Below are 12,143 nucleotides of genomic sequence, written 5' to 3' on the forward strand. Positions count from 1 at the left end.
AGCATCTATCAAACAACACAAACTCAAAAATCAACACAAATTGCGATCTAATCTCGTTTGTAGCAAATATATTCATCTGTAACAGATTCCGTTCAGATCTCGTTTGTAGCATATTCCGCTCAAGTTTCATTTCCGATCGAAGAAGAGGGTAATTTAGGGGTGAGAGGGTGTTCAATAATATGAAGAAAAGAGATCGATGGTGGGTGCGTTTTCCGGCAACATGAGTTTTTTCCGGCCATCGATTCACCAATGCATTCAGTTCCTCCACCATCACCCGTAATTACACCATCAACATATAATATTCAAGAATGGATACATAACATTGGGTGTTTTTTTTAAGAGCCGTAAAAAAAAGGTAAAAAAAAATAAAAAATAAAAAATCATGTGTGTTGATTTTTGAGTGTGTTGTTTGACAGATGCTAATATGTGAGATGGAAATTGGAGAGTGTAATAAAAATATGTTGTCTACTTGAGGTACCAAAAATGAAAAAATTAACAACTTGAGGTATTAAAAGTGTAATGTTCTCAAAAGGAGGGGTTGAAAAGACTAAAATACCCTTCACGTGAGGGAGTTAACGACAAAAATTAACGCCGTATGAATGTGGTACCAAAAGTTAAAAAAACACAAAACTTTAGGTATGAAAACTGCTATTTTTTTAGTTGAAGACTAAAAGTGCAAAAGTTGCCAAATTGAAGTACTAAAAATGTAATTTTCTTTTATATTTTTTGTACTTCTATTGCATGAATATTAGTATAGTATATATTTTTTATACTTCTATTGCATGACTATTAGTATTGTGCTTGGATAATTAGTTATTTATTGTTTGAAAAGATAGCTTTTGATTCGTGAGATCTGTATCTAAAGCTGACTTTTGTAATATGTGTACAGTATCTCAATTTAAAGAGTTAATTACAGAAATCATCCCTGTCGTGGTACCCAGCTTGCAGGTTTCATCCCTAACTTTCAAAAATTACAGTTTTAGTACAAAAAACTTTGCTCCGTCAACAGTTTTAGTCCTGGCCATAAATGTCCGTTTAAAATCAGGTCACATGATTCGTACGTGATGAGTAATCTTGTAAATTGGCTTAATAATACCCAGAGTTAATTACAAAAATCGTCCCTGTTGTGGGCGGTCACTTGCAACTTTCATCCCTAACTTTAAAAAAATTACAGTTTTGGTCAAAAATTCAAAATAAAATTAAATACAAAATCATTTGGATTTCTAATGCATAACATATACAAACATAATATATAATTATATATATATATATATTAGATCTATTCTTTATATACAATTAACTCACAAACAAGAAAATCTTAGAAAAATCCCACCATCTTTATTATTCTAAGTTGTTCCTCTGTTTTTATAAGTTCTCAAAACAAAAATAAACTAAGTAAAAAAAATATATATATCAATTACTTAAAACCCATAAACACTTAAATATAAGAGAGTCTGAATCTCTAGTTTTCAAAAAGAGAGTAGGGTGTGAGTTAGGATTGTTTGTGAATTTATATCTGATAAAAATAGAAGAAGTTGGATAATTAGGATTTTTTTCTTGTGTGTCTAAATGTTTCTTTTCATATAAATTGAGGATAAAAATTTTGGACCAAAACTGTAATTTTTTGAAAGTTAGGGATGAAAGTTGCAAGTGACCGTCTACAACAAGGACGATTTCTGTAATTAACTCTGGGTATTATTAAGCCAATTTACAAGATTACCCATCACGTGTGAATCACATGACTTGGTTTTAAACGGACGTTTATGGCCAGGACTAAAACTGTTGACGGAGCAAAGTTTTTTGGACTAAAACTATAATTTTTAAAAGTTAGGGATGAAACCTGCAAGCTGAGTACCACGACAGGAACGATTTCTGTAATTAACTCCAAATTAAATAATACATCTTTTTTCCTCATGATAGTAACCTAGTGGTCATGTATTTTGCTTGATGTTTCTATTTCATATTTGATAGATGAGAAAATTTCATTACATATCACACTGTCATTTGTCATTTTATCATTTTTCGCTCTATGTTTTTTTCTTATTGTTAGATCACCCTATGGTGACTTTTTGCTTCATTAGACAACCCTTATCCTAACAGATGTTATTATGACTCCGTTAGCTTATGCACATGAGAGTATTATTGTCTTTTTATCACTAAAACACCAGATGTTCTTCTCCCTTTCTTTTGCCTTCTTCTCTAACCTGCTACTAACTTCATTTATGTATCTTCATCAGCATCAACAACAACAACAACCCAGATTTAAAACACAAAACAAAATCAAAAATATTAATTAAAAAAAACCTTATAAGGAGTCAAACTCACGTATGAATATTCGAAAGAAAGGAACTTTGCTACTTTCAATCTTATACTGTATTGTTTAGTTTTTTTTAAGAATGGAAAAGAGAGGAGAGGAGAGAAAAAAATTATAAAATGCATTCTTAAGTTTTTTTTAAGTGTGAAAAGGGAAGGAGTGGAAAGGATTAGAGAGAAATTTAGTTGTTTTTTGTATCAAAAGTTTTCCCCTTATTTTTTAGGTGATTAGGAAGGAAAACTTCTCTTCCCTCTACTCTCCTCTCCTTTCTTTTTCCTTTCTTTCCTTAAGTTAACTTAAGGACACAGTGTTATGCTCAGTTCTCGAGTTCAATGTTTAGAGATAAAAAAGACTAATGTACCCTCATGTGCAATGCACATGAGGGTTGACGGATAACATTAAACAATTAAACGGACGTTAGATGGAGGGGTGTCTAATGATACAAAAAGTCATTACAGGGTGATGTAATAATAAAAAAAAAATACGGGGATGAAACTTGAAAAAATGACAAACCACAGGACGATGTAATAAAATTTTCTCTTCATAGAAAGTTGTAATATAATGTAATGTAATTTACCTAACTCCTTTACAAAATTCCAAAAGAGAATTGTACCTCTATGAATACTTATAAAAAGAAAACGATTTACGAGGTTGTATGCGTTCAACATAGACTTTGGGCGACTTTCGATCCATCTGACTTCCCCTGGACATTTTGATTTGGTCCGTGCATGCGAAAACACAACTCAAAAAGACACATTCATACGTAAATGGTTCAAAATCGACAATTCTAGTAAGTCGACCAAAATTTATTTATCGCAAAGATTAGAAAATTGAAATGTATTCACATGTACAAAGCTTGGCATGATATTAGCCTGTTGATACTTCTCTACATATTGAGATGTTCATCTTTCACATTCTTAATTTTTATCTTCATGCCGAAGAACAAAAAAAACAAAATGAATTATATCACTAATCCGTCCTTAATTGTTGAATTCTTTAAAAGGATTGTAATCCCTGAGCGAATGTAAAACCCTTCTGAAGATCTGTCAGCCTCCTGTATACCCTGTAATTTCATGCATGAAACTTTGTTTAGTTCATAGCCTTCTACAATGGACTTTAGATTCTTTTCAATCCAGAAAGTAGCAGATGTGGCAAAATGGGTTTGGCAAGTAACGTGTCAAAAGGAGTTAAGGTCAATTCGGTTGTTTGTACTGCGCAAAATGGTTCGGGCTAGGTTGTATTGATTTGAAACATGTATTTCGAAAAACTATGCTTATAAAACCAATGTGAAAGATTTTAACCTATTACATTTTTAACTGAGTTTATACATTTTACTTTTACCCAATAGAGATAAAAGATTATCTGATCATCCATTTATAAGTAAATGGATTGAGACTAATATTATTTCTCTTATTATGCTCTTTAGAGGTATTCTAAAATTATAAGGATATTTCTCTTATTATGCTCATATAATATATATAGTGATCTGATATGCTCTTTTACGCGAAGACAAGCACACATTGGTTGTGCGTGACATGGTCTGTTAATGTTTTGTGTCAACCACTAGTCTTTCACTTAATATATACGAAATCTTTGATGGGCTTACCTCTGAATTTGCAATGACCACATTCTTCCCAATTCTGGCATTTTTGTCAATGATGCAGGTTCTACAAAATACAACAGGTATAAGTTATTATTTTGACACAATAAAAATTTATTAACTTAGCTGAATCGACATAGACTTGGGATTTTTTTACGTGATCTTTGTGTTTTCTCCTATTCCAATAGGAACACGGCCTTCAGCCAACAATGATTTAGCTTCAGCGTCTGTTTCATAGTAGTCAGCACCAAGCATCACAGTGTCCTGCATTGTTTACTAATCAAGCATGAGGAAAGTCACACTGTTGCTCAAACAAGTAAGCAAAAACTACCACATTAGTTGATTAGTATCTATTGAAGCACATAAGAAAGTATATTGGACACGGTAAGTATTTTGTGATTTTGAATTTTCAGAAATTCCAACTGTAGCAAAACTAGTTAGTGACTTATGGCTGATTAGGTTTGGATTAAATTTTGGATTCAAGTATCTGAATACTAATGACAATAGCTGAGAGATGGGAGTAACTTGACTTGAATTAAAAGAAGGGGAAGCTGATAAGAAATAAACTGTTTGAAACTGATAATCTTACCCCCACTAATATATAGTTAGTAACACAATCTGTGTATCCATACATTATATTATAATCTTATAATTGCGCCTACATGTCACAGTGATCAGATAGTTACTTCCAAAAAATGCAAATCTGTACACCCTTTACTCCTTTAGAATGAGAAGTCCAAATTTTACAGCTCAGAGGATATCCCCCTCTAGCTAATGCAAGCATACTTTAGGAGATCAAAAGTACCAATTTGAATGCAAAAACAAACCTTTAAGTGAACATTAGAACTAATTCTGGATCGAATCCCAACAACGCTGTGTTCAATAAAGCTATCGGTCAGGAAGCTACCATGTGATATGATTGAGTCAACGATCTGCATAGCAATGTGAGGGAAGAGAATGAGAACCTACTCGATCAGGCACATATGAACTAGTTTGCGGCTACATGATAGAGGCAATTTCGACTTAAATGAATGAGTTGATGTCACTTTCACAAAAGTGTAAATGAAAAACTTCAGCTAAATATGGAATGCGTCAAATGTTTTATAAGCTATCTAAAATGTAATTTTAAAGCATAAAACCTCCCAAATCATGTTATTAAATGATTTAGACTATACTTGTAATGATAGTTTTGTAATAGTATTTAATCCATTATTTACTTATTATAAAAAAAGCACTCAGTCAACCATACCCGGCGTGTTTTGAGCCGTGGTTAAATTATAAAATAGGACTTGTCCCGACATGTTGCCAGTCCGTCTTGTCACCTCTACTAGTTACGAAGTAGTTTTGGATATAAGCTTAAAGCAGTGTAGAAAGTAGAAACAGTGATTGTATTCCTAATTTCCTATGCTAACTATATTTAAATTTTATGAACTGATTCAGCTGGAATAAAAACAATACATATGTTGGAAGCATATGAAGAATCTTGAATGTTGCCTTCTACTAACCTTGCAGTTGTCAATGTTTGATGGTGGCAGATTCCTTCTAGAGGTATACATTGGCTTTGTTGCGTTATAGAAGCTAAATCGTGATGGCTGTATTTCAAAATTAAATGTGAGACATAGTTATACACAGTCTAAATTCAAGATGACTGGTATTGATGTGTGTAGATGTAGAAAGTATCAATATCAAACGGGTCATAAGTTGTTGAATATGGGATATCTATTTATGCTTCTCAATTTACGTATTAAAAGATATATAATCGGCAAAGTGGGTGGTTGGATAACAGGCCAAAACAGATTCAAGTAAAAGTGGGCAGTTTTAATGCGGGTTAGTCAGAACTCAAACATTTTCCATCCATTTTGTAAAAAGATAAGCTGGTAGATGAATATGATACAAAATATGTATTATTATACTAATAGTGTATGGTTTACAATTTAAAATTTTGCAAAGGTATTTGCAAACATAGTCGTGGCTTTCAGAAGAGGGACTAAACACAATGGCTCTTACTTTTGAGTTATTCAGAGGGTATAAATGTAAGCTGTGTATTTTTTTCAACTTGCCAGATTAACAGAAAAATTAAGGTTAAAACACATGGTAGAAGGAATGCTACTCACATGTTCAGTAAGTGCAAGATTTGCTTCAAAGAAAGATTTGATTGTACCGATGTCCTCCCAGTAATCATTAAATAAGAATGCCTGCAGAAGAAATTTTGTGCCTTAAATAGTAATAGACATATGTTTAATTATATTTCGGCTTAATATGAACTTCATTTTTTTTCAGCATCGAACCCTACAATGCATGCATGCACACACACACAGCTGCACATGGTTTGTCTTATGGGTATGCTACTAAACTGTACTTGTATCTAAGAAGAAAAGTGAAAAGTTTGTGCTTTTAACATTCGAATTATGTTCAACAAACCTTTATGTTATATTCTGAGGCTGAAGCCGGGATAATCTCAGATCCAAAGTCATTTGCTGTTGGAAAACGCCATCTGTAAAATATTTAACTCGGTTTATCATGTGCGGTAATAAGCTCCTGTGAAAAGATAGATGATATAGACCTTGGTGCTTGTATTTCTTGTCAGGTCTTATAATCTCCTACTGTTTAGCTTTAAGTTAGAGGTAGCCATTTTGACCTTTACTTTCTAACAGCAAATATTACAATTAAATACCCCAAATAATTCTAAACTACCCGTGACCCGTCTATCTCATGCCAAGATTTGAACCTTGGTATTTACTTCAAGAGGCAAGAGCCTCTACCAAGTGGGGTAATCCCACAATGACACATTTTTACTAATGAATGCATCAATTTGGGTTGTGTTTTATGAATTTTATCTCAAATGAGTCCAACCAAAAACTTTAGCCAAACAGATATCTGTTGAATGAGTTAACCATGAGTGGAACTCTCCTGAAATCTATTTTATTCGTAATTTAAAGTTTTACAAAGGCCCTTTCTAGGTTTTCTAGTCTTTACCTTATAGTTCAATAATTTGTCAGGCTCAGTTGATTCTTGCCTATGCATGAGTGGCTATCCCGCATTATCTTGAAGTCGTATAATGATATACTTTGTCAAACGTATGTACCTTAAAAGGTTCAAAAGGATCTCCTTCTTGAAAATATATACTCCCATGGAAGCAATGTATGGTTTCTTTTCAGCCTCTTCTTTAGACAATCCCAAAACAGTTGTATCTACTGCCTATGGAAGTAAATTATGATGTTAGAAATGTGTACATATGATGCTAATTTTGTGCTATCTCAAAATAAACTCTACCTTACCATTGCTTTTAAGTCTTTCCCTTTCGGCTTTTCACTGAAAGAAATGACTCTTCCTTTGGCATCAATCTTCATCAATCCAAAATCTGAGGCACGGCTGTCATAAATTGGATCATTCATCATATCAATTTAAACATCGGTTTTGTAGGTTGTGAGGATATATAAATGTAAATGCTAATATGGTAGACTCGTAGTTTAGTTAATTTATAGTTAAGATAACCTGTCATCCATGGGCACAGAGGAAATTGAGATATCTGCACCACTTTGCCGGTGACTCTACAGGAAATACATTTAACACGTAAATCTATATGAACTTGTTAGATGTGTATATGTAGAGGTAGAGAAATTCAAACAATTTACTTATGTTTTATACAACAGGTAAAAATGCCTTAAAAGGAAACGGGTCAAATGAATTACCCAAAGTGTATTTTTAATGCATAACAAAAAATACCTCCTTAATTGTTCTATTAACTCGAATAACTTAAGTTAAAAACATACTACTTGACTAGCTAAGTGCTTATAATTTGTTTAGAAATGTGAAGTGTTATGGGTCAACTTTAGCTATTTCGACTCTAACATATTTTGACCCGTACAACGTCCACCCATTTTCCACTTCTATGATTTTCTAGCAGTACTTCATTTGTAAGAGCATAAAATTTGCAAACTATTTTATCATTCCACCTGTAGAAAGTCCATGTAGTCCATTCGGTACAAGTGATCTCCTGATAGAATGAGAACATCCTCAATATCCTTGCTTCTTGCATCCTTAAAAGCCAAATATTAATTATAGTAATGGTATATTTTAAAGTTTTCTGGTTAACATATATTAATGTAGATGTTTATAAAAGTGTCGGGTACCTCAAAGAGCCAATGAAATTGTCGAACAGCATCTGCAGTACCCTGGAACCACCTTTTACCTTCTTCACCTGGTGTTTGAGTTGCCGATAGTGCCTATGATCATAAAATTACTAAGCATTAGAGATGGCAATATCAAAACATGTACTACTGATGATTTGATTCGGCTGACGCTTAACTGGCCAAATTGGTAAAGTACCATATAGTTAGATACTCAAAATTAAAGTAAAAAGAAACGGGCTAAATAGGTTGATTCAGGTTAGAGTAAGAAGAACATAACTAAATGAGTCGAATTTCACCTACATTCTAGTTTTATGACCCGCTAAATACTCAAAACTAAACTATTTGTTGGAATAATTCAACTTCATATTTGACACACCAAATTTTTATACTCATTATGAAGCTTTAAGACATTTGGAAAGTCAACACAAGCTGACCCATTTCATCGTCACCAAAAGGTTCCGTATATAACCCACTATCCACCCTGCCATAGGCCCAATTTGCCACTTCTAATAAAATCATAAGTACCTCAACAAAGCCATCTCCAAAGGTAACGCCATTGCCAAAGTTATAAGCGCGAGCCAAGTGTCTGTTAAGGGATGCCGAATTAAACTGAGTCAAAATGTAGACTTTATTGATCCCACTATTGATGCAGTTACTCATTGGTACATCAATCAGCCTATATGCTCCTCCTATCGGTACCTATAATCACCATACATCAACTAACCACATTTGTCACAAATCGCTAAATTTCAATAAAATTTAACCAAAAAATGCATACTGCAGGTTTTGCACGTCGCTTTGTGAGAGGAAAAAGGCGTGTACCGGCTCCACCTCCCAATATAACCGCCACAACGGTTCTTGGGTCCCTTTTTTCCATCTCCAAGTCCCTCAGCTACACATATATATATTCATCTAGTCATCATATAATTTTGATATACTGATATACACCATATATCAACTTTGGCTTTTCTAAACTTTCAGTTTTTTTTTTGTGAAAAATGAGATTAGCAACTCACCTTTGCCTCCCCTGCAACAAAAGTAGTAAGGGTCATGCATATACTTGACTTAACAACATTGTTTTTCTTTTGGACACTTTGAGTCAAATTTAGTTTTTTTCCCATTAAATCTCCATTAACAGACCTCCAGTCCCTTGGACCCAATCCCGAGCCGCCACGTAACTGCCGGACACCGGTCGCAGAGAGTGACACAGCCATAATGTTCTTTAAGTCTGTAAGTTTTAAGTTTTTAAGTCAATGAAAATGTTATGTTATTTACATGTAGTTGCATTGCATGGTATGTGTGGTCAGCTATGTTATCCATATAAATCTGTATCCACAAGTACATTTCTCTTTGGAAAATATGTGTGATGCAGCCATCCTTATCTTATGTACAAATATAACTTTATACATTTTTGTATTATATTTAACGAATATTCTCGTGAACATTTTGTCTTGTTCATTGTTATGTGATTTATATGTATGTATAATGAAAAAATAAAGTATGCATTTGACTAAATCTATGATAGGTGAAGTTGTGTTGAAAATGGAGGGTTAGTTTTTTAAATATCAAAATTTTTAAAGGGTATAATAGTAATTTTATGTATATCTCTCTCAAACTGCAGCCATAAATGTGTAGTTGAATGCAGCTAGTATATCCCCATGTATAATATAATATTTGTACTACATTATTATACGGTATTTGGTGAAAAACTTCAACTTCAAACTAATACAATACAAATTATTGTTCTGTTGGGGATATATAGTAAATAACGAACAAATCAGGATATATCTATTCAATATCTGAATGCGTGTAGTATTGTCAGATTGAATCAATTCGGTGGTTCATCCCAAATTACTCAATCGGATACAATAAGATATTAGAGAACGTTTTGTATGCTTGTGTTTGAGAGAATTTGATGAATCAGGGAGAATTCTATAAGTATTCGTAACAACAGAATGAGGATCCATGGCGTTTAACTGCCTCAGTTGAAATCCGAGTTTGCAGGATTGGTAAAATTAGCCCTTCAAATTCCGAAAATAAATTTTCTGAAACGTTTTTGCCATAGCAATTTTAATGAAAATAAAAAATTTCCAAGCTGACCTAGTAGCTCGACCCCATCCAGGGATCTGCCCCTTGGACCCCGCTCCCAGAAGCGTTTCCCCAAGACCCTCGTCATTCGCCCCTAAGGTCATAAGAAATTCATATAAGTGTGCACTCCGCACCACCAAACTTATATGATGTATTATTATGATTAAAATGATAAATTAATCCAATTAAACTAAAATATCAATATGTTCTAGCCTTTTATATGATTTAAAGTGAAAATCATCTTTTTGAAAAGTTAATATAAATCATTAAATCATTCAAATATGACAAAAAGTTAAGAGGTATTGTTTATTGAAATTCAATAAAAATAATAATAAAAACAAATTAGTCTCGAACTTAAAGCATATCGACTTTACGCGCGTCATCCATAATTTTTTGTTTGTTAAAATTGGAATTATAAATGGGTTTGAAACCATAGGTGAAATGCATGTTTTTTCAAACCCATCAAAGGAGTTGGTTTGAAAGATCATTTACAGAATACATATATCAACTCTTAAAATAATTATACTATCCTTTTTATATCAATTATATTTACATTAATAACAACGCTACTGTCACCGCCGCTAACGTACCTTCACCCATCGCTGTTAACACTTGTTGTAACATGCATGTTTTTTCAAACCCATCAAACGAGTTGGTTTGAAAGATGATTTACAGAATACATATATCAACTCTTAAAATAACTATACTACCATTTTTATATCAATTATATTTAATAACAACAACGCTACCGTCACCGCCGCTAACGTACCTTCTCCCATCGCTGTTAACACTTGTTGTAACACCCGTCGTTTAAAAATATGGATTTCTAAAAATTTCGCCCAACGGTGTTAAAAGAAAGCGGAATTAAACTTTAAAAGTCCAAACTAAGAAATCTGTTTGGTTCATTTAATAATTGGTGTTACTAGCCACATCATCAAAACAAGTTTAAATGGAAATCCGTCGGTTTTCCAACATTAAACAACTGACAACATAGTAAATGCAAATCATAAACGTCTAATCATATATCAATGTCTAATGCGAGCAGCCATTATGGGTAACTATAGCCAACTTCAAGATCATCTACCCATGTCTCACAACTTCTCACATCTACCTGCTCACTAATGTTGGACCTGAGAGCACAACACATTTCAAAAGAGCAAATGTTAGCTAACAAATTAGCCAAGTAAGATAACACATCATTAATAAAACATTTGTCCATTTAAAACTTTATAGAGAAGTCATTTGAATTGTTAAGGCACAAATCACATCATACAATACATCTCACATAACATATCATCACATCAAACATCTTCATATAGGATAGGTCATCCTAAATGTGCCTAGTCATCTTTTGCATCTTCACATATAACATCTAATCATCTTTGTAGTTGTGACATAAGTCACTCATATCATATAACATCTTTGGAATTGTGACATAAGTCACACACATCATATAGCATATACATATCATTAAGTGTGACATAAGTCACACCCGACTAGATGGACAAACCTTACGGTTGTACATCAGTGTCGTTAAGGAATGACAAGCCAATCCCGGAGTAATCCATATGTTCAAGACAAGTGGGGTGGGTCAGACCTCTCGTATTACTCTTCACATCTTTGACCATGTTGCAAAGAGCCACCCAAGCAACCACATCTACGCACCCACCGGGCAAGGGCAAGTACGGGTTAAGCTTAACACTCTCACATCTAAATTACGAGCTCGATTTCACATCTCATATAGTTTCGGTGTCCACATTACCTAAACATCATCACATAATCATCTTTTACGTTTGGGCCCTTAAACGTGCACGTGTCATGGCAACTTAATAAGTCCAGTGAACTAGATGAACAAGCCATGTAATCATGCACATTTCACATATCATCAAACATATATCACATTTCAATTCATCTCAAGACATTACATAGCATATCATAGCATCTCATGGCATCTCATCTAAAAACATATCATATCATAGCATATCATAACAATACATATCATCTCAAG

General features: G+C 33.4%; 1 protein-coding gene across 1 annotated transcript; it reads right to left on the reverse strand.

Annotated features, from left to right (window-relative positions):
* Window positions 1-3,082: 3,082 nt before the first annotated feature.
* LOC122599211 (glucose-1-phosphate adenylyltransferase large subunit 3, chloroplastic/amyloplastic) lies at window positions 3,083-9,325 on the reverse strand. Its single transcript, XM_043771675.1, has 15 exons — window positions 9,064-9,325; window positions 8,826-8,939; window positions 8,573-8,746; window positions 8,048-8,140; window positions 7,871-7,954; window positions 7,410-7,465; window positions 7,193-7,286; window positions 7,000-7,112; window positions 6,336-6,408; window positions 6,029-6,109; window positions 5,420-5,506; window positions 4,742-4,846; window positions 4,072-4,178; window positions 3,921-3,981; window positions 3,083-3,377 (listed from the first exon to the last, which is right to left on the reverse strand). Exons 1-15 carry the CDS (start codon window positions 9,259-9,261, stop codon window positions 3,276-3,278), a joined length of 1,542 nt encoding a protein of 513 aa, XP_043627610.1. The 5' UTR covers window positions 9,262-9,325; the 3' UTR covers window positions 3,083-3,275.
* Window positions 9,326-12,143: the final 2,818 nt, after the last annotated feature.

This window comes from Erigeron canadensis, chromosome 5 (genome assembly GCF_010389155.1).
Source record: "Erigeron canadensis isolate Cc75 chromosome 5, C_canadensis_v1, whole genome shotgun sequence".
Taxonomy (NCBI): Eukaryota; Viridiplantae; Streptophyta; class Magnoliopsida; order Asterales; family Asteraceae; genus Erigeron; species Erigeron canadensis.

Coding starts and splice junctions, on each gene's coding strand:
- LOC122599211 (XM_043771675.1), bottom strand. CDS start 9,261: ATGGCTGTGTCACTCTCTGCGACCGGTGTCCGGCAGTTACGTGGCGGC. Junction 7,113..7,192: donor GGAAAGACTTAAAAGCAATG/GTAAGGTAGAGT, acceptor TTACTTCCATAG/GCAGTAGATACAACTGTTTT. Junction 6,110..6,335: donor CCTCAGAATATAACATAAAG/GTTTGTTGAACA, acceptor TTTCTTCTGCAG/GCATTCTTATTTAATGATTA.